The sequence below is a fragment of the Euprymna scolopes genome, chromosome 27 (assembly GCF_053919585.1).
Source record: "Euprymna scolopes isolate OS-2025 chromosome 27, ASM5391958v1, whole genome shotgun sequence".
NCBI lineage: Eukaryota > Metazoa > Mollusca > Cephalopoda > Sepiida > Sepiolidae > Euprymna > Euprymna scolopes.
The window spans coordinates 65067514-65086721 of NC_136508.1; the positions used below are offsets into that span (position 1 = coordinate 65067514).

Consider the following 19208-nt stretch of genomic DNA (forward strand, 5'->3'; position numbering starts at 1 on the left):
ACATATTCCTTTATTAAAAAAAAAAAAAACGTAGTTCCGAGCTTGTTTAACAATTTCCAACAGAACAAAACGAGGAATAAAACAACAAAAAAAAAATAGGCAAAGAATAAATGTTACCAAAGGCAATAAAGGTTATTTTCTACCTATCTAGATAAGTTGTTTTGTTTGTTTTAAAATAATTTTAAGCGCTTCTTAGTACAATAAAAAAAAAATACGGTTTACTCTGCAACGTTAGAGCATGACATGAGGCCGCTATAATGACACAAAAATCGAAAACTAAACAAGAATGCAGGTAATAAAAATATACAATTCTATTGAATATTAAATTTTTGCCTGATTGGTGACGCTTATTAGCTGTTTCATTTTCGATTTTTGAGTGATTACCGAGGCTCCGTATGGTTCCACATATACAGCACAATCACGTTGACAGACTAGTTTACGTTAGATCATCAAACGTTAAACTTGAGCCTCGTCAGTATAGGCTGAGTGACTATTTGAGAATACCAGGCGCTGTATGCAGGAAGATATCATCAGATGTAAGAACTGAATAAACCTATCGTCTTGACTGGGATATACAATCGATTTGGGACAGCTTGTGAATTCAATATCCCCATGATTCTTCTTCCTTTGGAGGAAGCTTATTCAACCCATCTAGGTTGAGTTCCGCTGTCTATTTGTCGAAGTAAGTTAAGATATATAACGGTAAAATTGGTTATGAATATTCAACGTTTATTAATAAAATAGATATGTATTTTCAAAATATTCTATACCTTTATTGTGTTCTTCCTTGCGTCAGTATGGTCAGATAGATATTTTTCATTGTATGATATTTCGGGAAAATTCCCTTCCTCAGATATATCTTCGACTTTACTTCAAAAGTGCATACGGAATTATTATAAACGTAAGAAGTTTCGCAGAGATTGAAAATAACCTGCAATTAATTTTATTTTTGTTTTAAAATATAGTATTACTCTTTAAACTTGATAATGTTAGGCTTGTGTTAACATTCAAAATTATTTTATTTATATACTTTTGCCGTGTATTTATAACTTAATTTGCGTTTTGTTTAAGTTTTATTTCATTTTCTGCGTTCTTATTAAGACGGTTGATATGTTTATCTATTCAAAGGCAACTTTGTTGTTATGATTAAAGGGAGACAACTATAACATAATGATTTATTGATATGTATGTGTGCATGCGCACGCCCATCCACACATATATCTGAAAGATGGCGCGGACGCACATATGCAAATGCATGCAAAATGACCTCACCGATATAGAAAAAAAGGACTATGAAAAGGACAAAGAGGATGATCACGGGAGAAACGTGAATAACGTTCGAGATCACGTTAGAGGCATGGAAGAACGTCCGAGATCACGTGGGTGACGTCACAGCGGTAACTAGAGAATAAAAAGTAAATGTCGTTGTTGTAAATAAAATGCGAGTTGAAGTTCTTTTCTATCCTGTCTCCTTTGCGACTGAGCATACAACGTGTTGGTTCTCGGACAACGTTATATATATGAACACACACACACACATACATATATATAGAGATAGATAGATAGATAGATAGATAGATAGAATGAGAAGTGTCGTTGTTAAAAAGAAAAAGCAAGTTGAATTTCTTTTTTATTCTGTGTCTCCTTTGCGACTGAGCTTACAACGTGTTGGTTCTCGGACAACGTTACACATATGCACGCACACACATACACACACACACACACACACACACACACACACACACACACATATATATATATATATATATATATATATATATATATATATATATATATAAATTGCTTTGAAATAATTTCCAACTATAGTGTTCATCTGAATGCTTTCGTTTTTCCTGAAAACAATCGCGAACATCAAAAGTAAACGTCAAAATCAGTTAAGTAGGTAATGCGTCTTTTGAGCAAAGAAAGAAAATCAAATAAATTCTGGTATTTTTTGTTGTTCTGGTTGATTGAATTGTTTGACTCGGCGATGATGAACTCTTTCCGGATGAGCCGAGTAGCCGCGTTATACTCTTCTGGACGCATTTCTACGTGAGCGAAGTTCGCATATGTACAAAATGGCAGGTACCACTACGAGAGCGACCATGAAACAGGACATCTGCAAAAGAGTAACAGTAAGACAATAAACATTAGAAAAATTTATTTGTTTTATTGTTAAACAACACATAAAAAAAAAATAATAATATGGGGTGTGTTGTTGATTAAGAGCCGTAAAATAGAAAAGTTTTCTCTTTTCATGCACATTATCTTTCAACTGTTAGAAAAGAGTTTTGCCCGTTCGTATGGATAATTAAGGATGCCCTATTTATCAATCTTGTCGCCTACTTGGTTAGGCGAGTTTATTCGGGAATGCATCTTCCCCAGTGAATTAAACGCGCTCCCAGATATCAGCCTGGAAATTTCTACGATTCAGCGCGGTACATACTGCGGTACATACTGCGGGTAGGCGATAAGGCGGTACTCTACGAAGTGGTGTACCGGCAACCTGCTGAAAGATGCCTTCCCGAACCTGCATGTTAAGCACATGTGTTGCAGCAACAAATGGTGACATCTGAAGTGTGTGCGACACGAAGTTGCGCCTCGTGGATCACCTAAATCACTTCGTAGCTGGGGCTGTTCAATCCTGATGAGCAAAATATATAATCGTGTTCGAATCCTGGCGACGGCTTATCAATCTATACATGTCTTCATTTTTTTTTTTCACTCTCGCTGACAAAATTGAAAATAATATAAAATTAATAGTTACTAAAAGAACCTGTGGAAATTTCACGGTAATTGAAACTTTTTTAAACACATAAATAAAATGAATAAAAAATAAAATAAAACAAGTAACAACGAATTTTAAACAAATTTTTAGCAAATTTTTTTTAAAAACTTTTAAACCTGAAAAGAATTGATTTAAAAATTTTGATTTTTTTTTCAATGGAAATTTAACACAAAACACATTGTTTTGTTTTGTTTTTTTGTTTTTTTTCTGAATAATTTTTTATATAAATTATAAAGGAACATATGTCAATTTACTTGCACATTTTTTTAATTTTTTAAAAGAAACTATAAAAAAAAAACAACTTAGTCCCCTCTCAACATGACCATCTTTAATTATAAAATAAAGTAGCCAATTTGAAACAAACAGACAGAAGTACATAGAAGCTAGAAGTAACGTTAAGAAAAAAATAGCGACAGCTAAGAGGGAATTTACGGAAACCACGAAAAAGCGCATCGAAGCACAAAAACTAGGAACTCATGACTTCTGGAAAATCTACAACAGTGTAGTAAATAATGGGCAATCAACAATTCCCCCACTAACCAACAATCACGAGGTTCTTTGCTCAGCAACCGAGAAGGCTAACATGCTTGCCAGTCGGTTTGCCTCAAACTCCACACTGGACCCTCTAAACCACCCCCTACCTCAATTTCCTATGCGGACAGACGCCACGCTAGACGACCTGAAAATCACCCCTGCTCAGGTGCATGCTATCATAAAAAACCTTGACACTTCCAAAGCATGTGGACCCGACCTCATCCCAGCTGTGCTATTAAAAAAGTGCTCGGCCGAAGTAGCTCCAGTTCTCTCCAAACTCTACAACAAATGCCTTAATGAATCTTGCTTTCCGAGCTGTTGGAAAACTGCTTCTGTAGTACCAGTATTCAAGAATTCTGGCGAAAGAACTGACCCATTAAATTATCGCCCTATTAGCCTCCTCCCACTTTTTGCCAAAATATTTGAGACCTTAATTAACCATGCTCTAGTCCAGCACCTTACATATGTCAATATGGATTTAGACAAGCCCGTTCCACGGCAGACATCCTCACTGTAATCTCTGAACGCATATACCATTCACTGGACAAAGCGGGAGAGGGAAGAGTGGTAGCTCTAGATATATCTAAGGCTTTTGACAGGGTATGGCATGAGGGTCTCCTCAGGAAGATTAGATCTTACGGTATCACTGGTAGAATACTTAACATAATTAAATCCTTCTTAGATAAGAGAAAAATCCAGGTTGTCCTCGACGGTCGTACATCTAAACAATATGATATAAATGCGGGAGTGCCCCAAGGATCTATCCTGGGACCTCTGCTGTTCCTGATATTCATAAATGACCTCCCCGACAAGATTACCTCTGAGATGGGTATATATGCTGATGACACCACACTCTATAGCAGGCACGACAGGAAAACAAACGAACATATATCTAAAGTAATGGCAGAAACACTAGAGGATGACCTCCAATCAGTAGTGGAATGGGGACAAAAATGGATGGTCACGTTCAATGCCACCAAGACAAAACTGGTTTCATTCAATAATTACAAGAAACCTTCTCTACCACCTATAGCAATGGCCAACGACTCTTTATCTGAGAGTACGTCTCTCAAGCTCCTTGGCCTAACGTTCACAGGAAACATGAGTTGGAACAGTTACATCGAGGGCATTGCCAGGGCCGCTGCAAGGAAGGTGGGCTCTCTCTACCGTGCTAGAAAACTTTTAACACCCGAAAGTATCCTGTACCTCTATAAGGCCACTATTCGCCCATGTATGGAGTATTGCTGTCATATTTGGGCCGGTGCATCAGCTACTAGTCTCTCGCTCCTTGACAGGGTTCAAAAGAGAGTCGCAAATCTGATAGGCCCTAAACTGGCATCAAAACTCCAGCCTCTGTCCCATCGTCGAAACGTTGTATCCCTCTGCCTGTTCTACAAGTATTATAATGGTGAATGCTCTGAAGAACTGCAAGCACTTGTGCCCCCACGACATGAACACCCTCGACAGACCCGACAAGCTGCAAAATCCCACCCCCACACTGTAGAGATCCCTAGATGTAAAAGATCCTTCTACTCCAGTAGTTTCTTCCCCAGAACTGCTAGACTTTGGAATTCCATTCCGGGTCACTGCTTCCCCAACTGTACTGACATGCATAAGTTCAAGTGCAACGTGAACCAACATCTCGCTGCCCTAATCCCTACATAGTACCCCAGTAGATGTTTCCCCTGATAGTAGCCCCCTACACCAAAGTGGCAATGTGCCTTGTTTGGGGTGAAAATGTAATAAAAAAAAAAAAATAAATAAAAACCTTCTCTACCACCTATAGCAATGGCCAACGACTCTTTATCTGAGAGTACGTCTCTCAAGCTCCTTGGCCTAACGTTCACAGGAAACATGAGTTGGAACAATTACATCGAGGGCATTGCCAGGGCCGCTGCGAGGAAGGTGGGCTCTCTCTACCGTGCTAGAAAACTTCTAACACCCGAAAGTATCTTGTACCTCTATAAGGCCACTATTCGCCCATGTATGGAGTATTGCTGTCATATTTGGGCCGGTGCATCGGCTGCTAGTCTCTCGCTCCTTGACAGGGTTCAAAAGAGAGTCGCAAATCTGATAGGCCCTAAACTGGCATCTAAACTCCAGCCTCTGTCCCATCGTCGAAACATTGCATCCCTCTGCCTGTTCTACAAGTATTATAATGGTGAATGCTCTGAAGAACTGCAAGCACTTGTGCCCCCACGACGTGAACACCCTCGACAGACCCGACAAGCTGCAAAATCCCACCCCCACACTGTAGAGATCCCTAGATGTAAAAGATCTTTCTACTGCAGTAGTTTCTTCCCCAGAACTGCTAGACTTTGGAATTCCATTCCAGGTCACTGCTTCCCCAACTGTACTGACATGCAGAAGTTCAAGTGCAACGTGAACCAACATCTCGCTGCCCTAATCCCTACATAGTACCCCAGTAGATGTTTCCCTTGATAGTAGCCCCCTACACCAAAGTGGCACTGTGCCTTGTTTGGGGTGAAAATGTAATAAAAAAAAAAAAAAAAAAAAGAAACCGTAAACAGACAGCCATGATTTTTGTTTTTGCTTTTTTTGGAGGAGTAGTTTTAATGATTTTTAACTGATAAAGAGCGACTATAAAAGAAGTTAATTCGTTTCTCATTGATTAACGTTTGCGTTGGTAGTGTTTTCTGTGATACTGGACGTACGGACAGGAAATTAATGTTCAGATTACAAATATAAGAGTATATGCCAATTTTACTTGATCAGATCCGCAGGACTAAAACAATCCGGCGAAAAACTGTTGTCTCAGTAGTTCTTATTACCTTCAAACACTTTTACATATCCTATATTTCGTGAACATAATTCCTCAGCTAGAGGTCTCGTTTTTACGTCATTTAAATCATCCAGCATTCAACTCTGCTTGGTGTTGCTCAAGGTCGGTCAATGTATTTTGTACAACCTGTTTTACTTTCGACATTATGGGAATCATTTCTTTATAACTTGTCATTTGTATACGGCATAATCACGTTGACACACCGGTCTCCCGTCAGACCACTGAAGTTAAGCAACGTTCAGCTTGGTCAGTACGAAAATGGGTGACCATTTGGGAATTCCTGGTGCTGTATGTGCTCTCTGCATATCTCGGCATTGTTTTCAGTCAGCCTTGGGCTCCTTCTTGCCACCAGACTCAAGCAGTGCCGATTTTGGAGAGGTTTGGTTTGAAATTGCGCAACCGTTGCCTTACAATTACACGCGTAGCTACCCTTACCATGGTGTCCATTGTCTCTTGAGACGGAACGGAGACATCGATTTGGATTCTAAGCACCACTTTTCTCATCTGGTGTGTTATTCTTACAACGTTTTAGTCGATGTAGCCTTCGACCATATTCAGGTGAATCTTGTAGAACTCGGGAATCTTTCTTTCAAATTCGGGAATCTGCGTGGAATTTCGAATGGGGTTTGTTATTTAATCGTCAGGGGTAGCATATTCTCATTCCGTGGCGTAGTAAATAAAGTACTTGGTAAAATTTAGTTGTATGTAAGTGATTTCAATTTTAATCATACTTTTTATTTTTAGATTCAAATATTAATAACTCCATTTTATTTCAGTATTTAATTTATGTATTTCTGTTTAATTAAATGCTAGCTTTTTTCTCGTCCATAAATGTTTGTTTATCTACTGAGTTGATCTTAAATATTGTATACTCAATCCATTATATTATCCTTTTCAGTCCACACCCCTAAATTCCGCTGGCTTCCATCTTATCGCGCAATTACTTATAACATCACCAACTAACTTTCGGAAGAACCCCCCCACCCCCACCCGCTTTTCTTTTATATCGTAAGTTTCTTAAAACGTGACTAGCTAAAGTTCAGAATAAAATCACGCTTTTCTTTTAACGATTAATTTAAAAAAAAATCTTTTGAACGCTGTTAACTTAAATTCCTCAATTCAGTTTACATTTTGGAGACGGACGTGTTTTTGTTGAGATAAGTGATTTCAATTTTAATCATACTTTTTATTTTTAGATTCAAATATTAATAACTCCATTTTATTTCAGTATTTAATTTATGTATTTCTGTTTTATTAAATGCTAGCTTTTTTTCTCGTCCATAAATGTTTATTTATCTACCAAGTTGATTGCAAAAATATATTACGAAATTGTTCGCGAGAGGGGAATCTATCATTATACTTTCCCTTAAACACGTCTGTCGGATTTTTATTAAGTAGAATACTTAATAATTTTTTTTTTAATGGAGAGTAGAAAACGCATTGTGGATGTGTTATCAGCAGCTCCTGTTACTCTCGCTTCTTCTTATTTGTCCCTCAGTCCTCATTTTTTAATGAGTGATTTTTCTGACAAGGGGAGAAGAAAAAGCTGTTTTCTAGGTTGGCAGTATTTTGCGTGAACAGTTGGCAGAGATGGCGGAAATTTTCTGTTCCTATGTCTATCCTTGTAGCCATGTCACTAGTAAGGGTGCTGGAGGTAAACGTTTTGTCTGGGCTGGCGTTATCCGCCTGATAGTCAGGGACCCGAACCTTGGATTAACCACTAAGGAGGCTGTCCTATCAGCAGGTGCAAAGTACTGGGGCTGCTGTATTGCCATTTGGTGAATGGATTCTGGACCATGCAGTAGCTTCTGGTGGGGCCTCTCGATGCCATACTAGGGGGTAATTGTTACGGCTTGACCTTATCATTAGCTACAAATAAAAAAAAGAAATTCTTCGTTTCTTTTTCTCTCTTAGTTTCCCCTCTCTGTCCTGCTCTAAGTAAATCTGACGACCTAGTCCACAAATTCCAAAATTTCATCATGACAAGTTACAAGAAAAAATACACGATTAAACCCGGTTCTCCAACTTCCAACGTAGACCCGTACTACCATGTCTCCTTCTCCACCATCAGGGGTCTACGTTCTAACCTTCCAGAGGTTGAAACCCAATTGCAGGAGACTAAACCAGACCTTTTATTTTTAAGTGAAACTGGCATTGGACAGGCTATTTCCCTAGAAGAGTTCGCAATTAAAGGATACTCTAACTTAACTTCTAAATCTGACCCCCAAGATCGCCATGGGCATGGAATATGTGCCTATATTAAAGATAGCTTTCCATGTGGTAGGGACATCTCCAGGGAAGATCCTAACTTACCCTATATGTGCTTCCGGGTTGCTTTAGCTCACACTACGGCATTTATATTTACTCTCTATCGCCCCCATAACAGCGGAGTTACTATCTTTAAAAGCATATCTGAGAAAATTGACCAAGTCCTATCTGCTTATCCTTCAGCTAACATTCACGTATGTGGAGACTTCAATGTTCACAACGTCGAATGGTTGACCCACTCAAACAAGACCGATGATGAGGGGAGGTTCTGTCATGATTTCTCCATTGCCTATGACCTCACTCAGATTGTTCAGGAACCCACCCGTGTGCCCGACAATGACGGCCAGTATGCGAGCCTACTAGACCTTTTTCTCACAACTTGCCTTGAACTATGTTCAGTTTCTGGATCTTCCGACCACTCTGTTGTATCAATTAAGATAAAAATGAAACGTAATAAGTCCCCAGACGTACCTCTCCATCGTACAGTATATCGATACACTAAGGCTGACTGGGATAGCTTCCGTACATTTATATCTGATCTACCTCTGCATTCCATGTTTAAAAAGGATGTGTCCTCTATAGTATTAGACCTGACGGAATGGTTAATTGTAGGTATTGACCGTTTCATACCCTCGAAAAAGTTTCAGCAAAAACCTAACAGCTAGCCATGGTTCTCTCCAGAATGTGCTGCTGCCATTGCGCACAGAAATCACTTTTTCCACTGTTTCCAACGCAATAGATGTATGGAAACTAAAGCCGCTTTCAGGACTGCCACCAACCATTGTAAGAAAGTAATAAAGAATGCAAGAGAGTTGTATGCTCAATCTGTTAAGTCCAAAGTAGCTGAGCAGCGGCTTGGTTCCCACCAGTTTTGGCAAATAGCAAACAGAATCCTGAGCAGAAGCATGTGCTCCATCCCAACTATTATCAATGAACCTGAGGTAATCTCGTCAGACAAAGCCAAACTATTTGTCAAGAACTTTGCAGCTAATTCTACCCTTTGCGATCAAGGCTGTCAACCTCCAATATTTCCTCCTGTATCAGAAAACACGCTATGTGATATACGTATATCTGTACATGATGTTGCCAAGCTAATCAAAAACCTTGATTCCAGTAAAGCAACTGGCCCTGACGGTATTCCAATTATAGTACTCAAAAAACTTCAACCTGAAATAGCGCCCATACTTACAAAACTGTTTAAACGTTGTCTTAAGAAGAATAGCTTCCCATCACCCTGGAAATTTTCATCAGTATGCCCTGTATTTAAGAATTCAGGTGATCGCTCATCCCCCTCTCAGTACAGGCCAATAAGTCTCCTGTGCGTCATGAGTAAGTTGCTGGAATCTGTGTTAAATACAGAAGTAATCAACCATCTCAACAAAAATAACCTTCTTAGTGAGACTCAATATGGTTTCCGTTCTGCTAGATCTGCAACAGATGTGCTTACAGTTATATCTCATAGGATTAGCAAATCTCTCGACGGAGGCAACCTTTCTAAGGCAATTGCTCTTGACATATCTAAGGCCTTTGATAGGGTATGGCATAAAGGTTTACTTCATAAGATCTCTAGCTATGGTATTGCTGGAAATGTCTTCTCAATTATTAAATCATTTCTTTCTGATAGGTTCATAAGAGTAGTAGTTGATGGGCAAAAATCAGAAGCTCACAGTATTAATGCCGGTGTCCCTCAGGGGTCCATCCTGGGCCCAACTCTTTTCCTGATGTACATTAATGATCTTCCAAATCACATTCTTACATCATTTGTAGACATTTATGCTGACGACACTACCATTTATGGTAGCACATCTAAGACAGTAAACGACCAAGTTCTCTCCAATTCTCTCTCCTCTGATCTTGAGCACGTAGTACAATGGGGTAAGGAGTGGCTGGTATCTTTTAATGCATCTAAAACCAAGCTTCTCTCTTTACATCATCAACATTCTGATCCACATCTGGCATCAATTGAAATGAATGGCTCTCGTCTTCAGGAGGCCTCAAGTTTTGACAAGCTTCTTGGCTTGACCATTACTCCTGATCTTAAATGGAACACGTACATCAAATCTGTTGCCAAGGCCGCTGGAAAAATGGTGGGATCTTTCTATCGATCCGGTAGGTATCTCACTGCTGATGCTATTCTCTACCTATATAAGAGCCAGGTACGTCCAAGGATGGAATACTGTTGCCACATTTGGGCAGAAGCTGCTAGAAAGAACTTGTCCTGCCTTGATAGAGTTCAAAATAGACTTCGTAGCCTCGTAGGAGATGTCCTTTTCTCTTCCTTGCAACCTCTATCTCACAGAAGAGATGTTGCGAGTTTGTCTCTGATGTATCGTTATTTTCATGGAAAGTGTTCGACTGAGCTTCAATCTATGGTCCCCCCTCGCCAAACTTTCACAAGAAACACTCGTCTAGCTGTACACACTATCAATAATTCCCCCCACTCTTTATCCTTGCCTAAACCTAAACGTAGATTCCATGAACAAAGCTTCTTTCTTAGAACTGCACGTCTGTGGAATTGTCTTCCGTTTTCCTGCTTTCCGGCTGACTACAATATGGTTGTGTTCAAGTCTAACGTAAATAAGTTCTTGATGAGCCGTTCCATATAAGTTATCAAATTTACCAAATTTTCATTACTAATGATTACTATATTGTCCAATTTCTACTGAACACTCTTTAACCCTTATCCTTGAGTGGCCTCTTGGCCTTGATAATGTGGTGATGCCTATGTAAAAAAAAAAAAAAAAATGTTTCAGTCTTGAAAGTTGAAGGTTCAATCCTCACTGATGGGTAACGGAAACTATATATTGTCGAACTCGGGAATGTTTCTTTTGAACTCGGGAATCCGTGCAGAATTTATAACTGAGTTTGCTATTTCATCCACATGGGTAGCATGCTTTCGTTCCGTGGCTTACTGGATAAAGTATTTGGTAAAATTCAGTGGTATATTAGGGTCTTCTGGAAGTTAAATGTTCGATCCTCAGTATAGCCGACACTCACAATGCAATCGCGATATTACTTATGACTTTTACCCAATCATGGCTGGTGAAAAAATGGCAGATCCACGAGTTCGACAGAAAGATTTCCGAGTTTGATAGAAAGATTCCCTTAGTTCGACTGAAAGATTGCTGAGTTCGACAGAAAAGTTCCCGAGTTTGACAGAGTCAGCTAAAGAAGGTTGGAGATTGAATCGATTGAAACGCTGTGAGAATAACAATCAAGAAAAGACCAGTAGTATGAAGAAACCAAATAATACGAATAATGAATCCTCATTTAAAAAATTCTGAAACATTTTATTGGTTGATTGGTTGTTTTTGTTTTACGGCATATCAATCCTTTTCGGGTTATACTCCCCTACTACTCAAAGATCTCCCACAAGTTTAGCCTGGGACCCCAAGGCACCCAGTTACCGTGTGTGGACAATGTGGAGGCACTGTAGGAGTTTTGATGATGGAGAGGCTATGTACTGGCAGGGAAGACTTATGCATAGCTGCGTTTGGGGATGTGATGCGTCTAGTGTGTTAAGTATAAGTTAGTGTAAAGTTCATGCTTGCATGCCTTCTCGCTTCCAGCTAACACCGCTGGAAAACCTCGGGGTGAATTTGAAATTACAATACTGCCAATCCAGCATCTTTTTGACAAGATATATGAACGACATTCTTATTAGAAAAGATAATATTATTGTAACATATTCACACCTTATGACTACTTAAGATATCGCTTAATTGTTAAACCAAAATAGCATTATAGCTATAAATACTAATATAATTTATTAAAAATGTATTAATATAATGACTAATTATTTACTAAGATGTAGGTTGGTTGGTTGTTTTACGGCATATCAACCCTTTTCGGGTTATTTAATACCGAATCCAAAGATTTTGAAGAAAAAATTTTTTAATAGAGTATATTTGTTGTTTTCACGTCGGTTTCTATTTAACCCATATTTGGGACCCTAACAGGTACTACCACTCCGGGTCAGAGTGGACCTGGGAGCAATGGTAATTAAAGGGTGGCTCCACGCTCCCCAAAGCCCACAAGCTGGGGGCCTCACTTTTACTCTCTGCAGGGGGGGGCAGTCGGCGTATTCTAATGCCCCACCGACAGTGCCACATTTTATTGAAATTCTTTTAAAAAATTGTATGATGGTCAAATAGTGTTTACCTTAATCATCACGCGACGATCGTCCATCACGTCACGGATTATGACCTTCACCAATGCCAAATGGCAAGGAAGGTGAGCTTCTTTATCGCCGGTTGTTTTGCATCTAAAATGAAATGCAAACTGATTAATAGACAGACAAACAAACATATATATATATGAGCAAACAGTTAATGAAATATGTTAAAAAACACTTTGAAATGATTTAAAAACATATTTAATCTGAAAAGGAAACACTAGATAAATGGATAGTCCTTAATCCACGGAGTTTCGAAGAAATACTCTCCCTCTCATCAGAGGGTAGGAATTAGCAAAATACGGGATCGGATTTTGCATCCAGAAGTATTTGATGAAACAACAAATATGTCAAAGATCTTACTTGAAAACAAAATAAGTTAAGCAGAGGGAATATGGTAAAGAAAAAGGTGATTACACATTAATGGATATTCTGGTGGAAGATAAAAAATCCAGTGACGGTAAAATCCAAATGTAAAACTTCAAGAAAGTTAAAAGAATTTCCATTTGTACAAGTAAAATTCAAGGAAATCCCGTAATTGGAAGAAGATGGTCCATAATAATCCAAAGGAAGAAATCCATGGAATAATTCACAAAAATGTGTACAAGGAAAAAAATAATATTAATAAAAGAAAAATAAGATGTGCTTTTCACTCTACTTCCGAGACATAACTATAAATAAAAAAAATCTGGGAAGAGAACGGAGAGAAAAAAAAATGATAAAGTTAAATATAAAATAAAGGGAAACAAAAGTCAAAATGATCCAGACAAGAAATGTTAAAGGCGCAAAAATATATATAGGGCTAAATAATATAGGTCAACTGAAATGTACAGGTCATCACTTAAAAAAATGTCAGCAAGAGTTGTTAAACGACATTAAAAGGAAAATAAAAATAAATAAATAAATATATAATAAATAAATAGAAAATAAAGAATAAATAAATAAATAAAAAAATGAAATATAATAAAAAATAAAATATAATATATAATATATAATATAAAATAAAATAAAATAAGAATAAAAATAAAAAAATAAAAATTATTTAAGGGGAGAAGATGGCCGGTATCTGCAATTTCAGGAAAAAAGTAAGTAAATTCATATAGTAACATTTAAGTAAATATACATATGTTATATAGCGCCAGGACCCCTAGGTTGGGAACGGTCGTTGTTAGTTAGTTCCCCGCTGCAACAAAAACCAAGTAGCCGTCTTTTATGTATCGTCTATGTTGTTTAGTTTTCTGGTTGTTATGGTAACGGCTAAGACGGCAGAGTTATTTCCCCCTTGATTGTGCATTTTTTCTCTCTTGGCTTATGCACCTGTCAACCGCTTGTCAAAATAACGATTCCGGCTAAAAGAGATTTAACATGCATACAAAGGTCAGACGTAACTCAGCATACCAAATCAAGACGTAAGACACGCTGGCTTTTTATATGAAAATATATTTTGTTTTGAAATTATTTTTTCGTTTTACATAGAGATTTTTGATAGTTCAAAATTTAACAGTGTGGCTTACTGTTCATTTCAGTGATGGAGAGGGGGGTGACATGTTATGCTCTCGACAACGCACGTCTCCTAGCGGCGTTTCTCTCTCCTTCTTCTCTTCTGCTCCTTCCTCTCTTCTCTTCTTTCTGGTTAGACTCCAAAATCACCTCTTATTTTAGCATGTTTTTGCTTGTTTTTTTCCACTCAAGTTATCTGTCGATCACTCTGCTCGATAATGGTGCACGTGTCTGCTGTTCACGTTTTAACAGTCTTTCGCCGCATCTTGACCTAGAGACATCGTGACCGATTTCTCTTCAGCTGACCGACTATTGACTTTATTGATACACGTGAATTTATCTCTCATGCTAACTGTGTATACATTCCAAAGTTACAAGGAATGTCACGTTTCCTTGTTTTGTAAACAAAAAAATCGTTGTCCGATTTCTCTGTTTACGACGTAATCACTTTTTCGTTTCGATTGGTGGACAATCGATTATTCGATGCCCATCTTTTAAATCTTTTATTATCTTGTTTTAAAGAAGTTTTTTCTTTTCAGTTATGTATCGGATGGTTCCAGCCATCCATTACATAACACATACAAGATATGAAAGTGAGGGTAGATTGATATATTAGATAGATAGGAAAGTTTAAAGAATAAAACAGAAAATGCAGATGAAAAACCGGCCATGGAAAGAAGAGATAAAGAATTAAAATAAAGGATTATTAAATTATAAAGTATTAAGAAGTATGTAGAAAAACGATAAAGTTAAAGAAAAATATTTTATATCTATATAAGGGGTAAAAGTAATAACTATGTAATTTCAAAATTGCCATAATTAAATTTGGACTTATGTTTACAGAAAGAGATCAGTTCATTTTTAGAATTTATTATATTGTTACTTTGAGGGGAAGTAATTATAGTTATAGCTTCGGTTGTGCAGAGGCGACATGACTTAGAGCCTGGAGTATAAGACTTAACTTTTTTTATGATAGTCCATTTGATTGAGAAGGAAGTATTGTTAGAGTTAAGTTTTTTAATTAAAGTGGTTAGAGAAGTACCATGGTTATTATTAGAATTATGGTTGTTAAAAGAAGAAATGTGGTTTGATATTCTTTTCTTAATTAATGTTGAAGTAACGCCGATATATGTATGTACTTTATTAAAAGCTCGACGTCTGATATTAATATTAATTTGCTGATTTGTATTAGTTAAATAGTTTGAATTTTGTTCATAGTGTTCAACAAATGGTGGGACAATGTCTGTATGAGGACTATTTTGGAGGGGATAATGAGTGTTGTTAGTGTTAGGATGGTTGTTAGGAGAAATATTATTATTATTATTATTATTATTATTATTATTATTAGTAGTAGTAGTAGTAGTAGTAGTAGTAGTAGTAGTTGTATGATTGTAGATGGAAGGGCTGCTCGAATGGTGTATTGGATTAGTAACTATATCAGATGGAGGATGGGAAGAAGAATAAATTGAAGACGAAATATTAGTATCTGTTATGGGAGGATTGCGTGGGAGCTCAGTAATAGTGCAAGAATATATAACATCTTTATGGATGCAATCATTATTGAGTGGGCAAAGATGTGTGTTATTACAATTACAGTTAGTTTTGGGTTTAATTGGGAAAGGGATTTTTTGGGCTGATTTAATTTTTTTGTTATTAGATGTTAAGATTCTTTGTGCTAAATTAGGCATTGTTGAATAAGAAATCCTGATTGATTTTTTATTGAAAATAGAACTATATCTGTGTGGGTATTTGAAAGAGTTTTGTACAATGTTGAAGAATTCCTTAGGTATATTAGTTTTGACATTTAGGCTAAATGGAGGATTAAACCAAATATTTTTCTTTCTCCTGATGCGACGAGGTGGGTTAGAGGCATTGCGATTAGTATTTTGGTTTGGATTATAAATATAGACTGGTTCATTGTTATTGATAGCGGCAGATATTGTTATTTGAACTGGTTTCTTACGAGTCATATTGTGTGTGATTACAGATATATATATATATATATATATATATATATATATATATATATAAACAGAGATGTGTGTGCCACAGACGATTTCTGATTGGTTAATCCAATAATCACATCTCCTAAAAAAATATGGTTCGTAGGAAAAACTTTACCATAAAATATTATGGCTTTATTTATTGTCCATCTTGGAAGGGTTTAATTTTTTCCTAACTTGCGATTTACAAATTACAAAAATACGAAACTTACAATCTAACAATCGAACCTCCGACATCACGGCCGCCATTATGAAACTAAACTAAAAAAAAAAAAAAAACGCGCATTCACTCGTGGTCTTTTCATTTCGGGTTTGGGTACGTGTGCAGTTTTCCATTGACATTAAAAAAATGGAAATATTTTTTAAAAAATGTATTGTACGTACTCGTCATGGGATAAAGTTTTCCTACAGAAAAAATCACGTAATTTCATCAAGTAGTTATTTTTTTATAGCGAAAAAAAGAAAAAAATCAACGCTACAAGCGAGTAATTATTAATTCAGCCATCTTGATTTTTAACCAAACAGAAAGTTCAAGTAGGGGGATTTCCCTTTTTTTTTTGATAGCGAGGCCAAATTTCGCGAATTTGGCCTTTTTTAAAGCAGTTTGGCATTCAAAATTTCTGTTTGGCCTTTTTCTTCACCGATGAAATAAAAAAAGCAAATAAAAACAAAGCAATAAAATTTTTAAAAATACGGCACACTTTTGTTGTTCTTGTTTGTTTTTTTTTTCAAGATAATACTATTAAATGGACACTATTATGCCAAATTAGCCCCCCCCCCCCAAAAAAAAATGCACAAAAATTCGAGATTTAAGGTTTTGACGAGATAATTTAGCGAATTGTCCGGACTATTGCGAGATAACCATCCATTAGTTTTTCCTGAAATTTTGCCACAAATTGTATTTCAATACATAGATGTGCATAGTAACAACATTTTTTTGCCGAAAATTCCCGTTGCGTCCCCAGATTTCATCTCGCTATCAAAAAAAAGGGAAATCCCCCTACTTGAACTTTCTGTTTGGTTAAGAATCAAGATGGCTGAATTAATAATTACTCGCTTATAAGACTATCAATACACACAAATAAAATATAGATTTATTTTTAGGTAAAGTTCCCCCGGGTTTTCCTTTCACTTGAGTAAGTAATGGTCTTTCGTTATATATATGGCGTACTATTATCCTTATATATATGATGTTTATGTTTATAACAACATCTTAATACGGCGCTGATCCATAGTCGTTTCGACTGACGGATGCCACACACATGTTTATATATATATATATATATATATATATATATATATATATATATATATATATATATATGTGATAGTGTATGTGTGTGTCTGTGCGTCTGTGTGCATTTCCCTACGCTAAAACTCTGTCAATTTTAAGCCTAGAGATTCGAAATTTGATATACAGGGTACTGAGATTTGGGAAAAGTCGATGTGATTGGTTTTCGACAGAAATTTGGCGACTAAGTGGTCAATATTCAACGATTTGACCTTTGAGAACTCTACCAAACTCCTCCTACAATTTTGGGTCTAAACAGTAAACACGTGATATTTTTGATATAGATTCCTTAGACATGGATCTAACTTATTAACTTTACTTGATCCCTAAACAATAAATGTTAAGAGGTCATAATAGGGGTCAAAGTTTTAAAAAATTGACCGTTTTTTTTTCTCAGTATTAACCTCAAAACACCTGGGCAACGCCGGGCACCGATTGCTAGTATATATATATATATATATATATATATATATATATATATATATATATATATATATATATATATATATATATATATAGCTTTAAGTACAAGAGAAAAGAGAAAGATCAATTCCACAAAAGGAGACTTATCCGGATAATGCCAAGCTCAACAATAATTATTGGAGCTTATACAATAGGACAACAAGAGAATGAAATGAAGACACAAAACTATATATAGGTAGATATAGAATGGATCATTTATTGAATAATGGAATACAGGCAAACTGTATTCCATTATTCAATAAATGATCCATATATAGTTTGTGTCTTCATTTAATTCTCCTGTTGTTCTATTATATATATATATATATATATATATATATATATATATATATATATATATAGAGAGAGAGAGAGAGAGAGAGAGAGAGAGATAGATAGATAGATAGATAGATAGATAGAAACACCATTAGAACGATAGATAGGTTATTTTACGACAAAATAATTATTGAGGGTCATTAAATATGGAATTCGGTCATTTGGTTAGAATATTTTATGATTATATATATACTAGCAAAAGTACCCGTCGTTGACTGGGTTCAAAAGCAGCCTACAGAAAATGGACTCTGATTTATGAAAGTATGATAGGTTATGAAAAGGAACGGTTGTAAAGAGATAGCTTCGAATTGGGGGTATGAAAACCAAAGCAAAATATGATCAAAGTAAAAATAAAATAGATATACCCCATAATTTATTATACCATACCTGTTCACACTGAAACACTTATCACAATATTCTGTTGATCTATATTAAAAAACCTTGTTAAACTTTGTGACATATTTCCATTCTATGGAGGTCAGGTGCGAACGAACACCCCATAATTTTATTATACCATATTTCTTCAAACTGAAACATAATTATCAAAGTATACTTACGGAGATAGATATGAAACGTCTTTATTAAAGTTTGTGCCTATTTCCATTCTATGGAGGCCAAGCGCGAACGCAGACCCCCACAATTTTATTATATCATCCCTATTTAAGTTAAAACATACATATCAAAGTATTCTTATGTACATCTACTTTTTATTTCCATACTTTTTGGACCAGGCGTGACGCAGACCCCACAATTTTAATGAACCGCTGTTCTTCTAGATCAAACATACCCATTTCTGTGTCTCGATACATCTTCTATCATTATATGTAATCGGTTTTTTAAAATAGTCAACCATATAGGAGCCTATTCGTGACCAGGTATTTATTTGCTCCCTCACCGAGCAAATTAGGCATAAGGCCGATTTTTAATGTGAGGAGTGAAGGGGAAATGGGGACCAACACCCCGGGGAGTAGGGGAGCTGGATAGTGACAATTGGTATGAAATGTTGCCCCTACATTGACCAAGGTCTTATATGTGGGGTTGCCTCCACA

The 19208-nt window shown here is 36.5% G+C and overlaps 1 protein-coding gene across 1 annotated transcript in view; it reads right to left on the reverse strand.

The window, feature by feature from the left end:
• Positions 1 to 1879: 1879 nt before the first annotated feature.
• The window catches only part of LOC145248880 (protein sel-1 homolog 3-like), a 209500-nt gene continuing 192171 nt past the window's right edge, over positions 1880 to 19208 (reverse strand). The window contains exons 24-25 of the mRNA XM_080110638.1: positions 12555 to 12657; positions 1880 to 2119 (exon numbers count right to left, since the gene is read on the reverse strand). Coding sequence (XP_079966764.1) covers positions 2027 to 2119; positions 12555 to 12657 — 196 coding nt within the window. The 3' untranslated portion in view covers positions 1880 to 2026. The remainder of the gene's footprint in view (positions 2120 to 12554; positions 12658 to 19208) is intronic.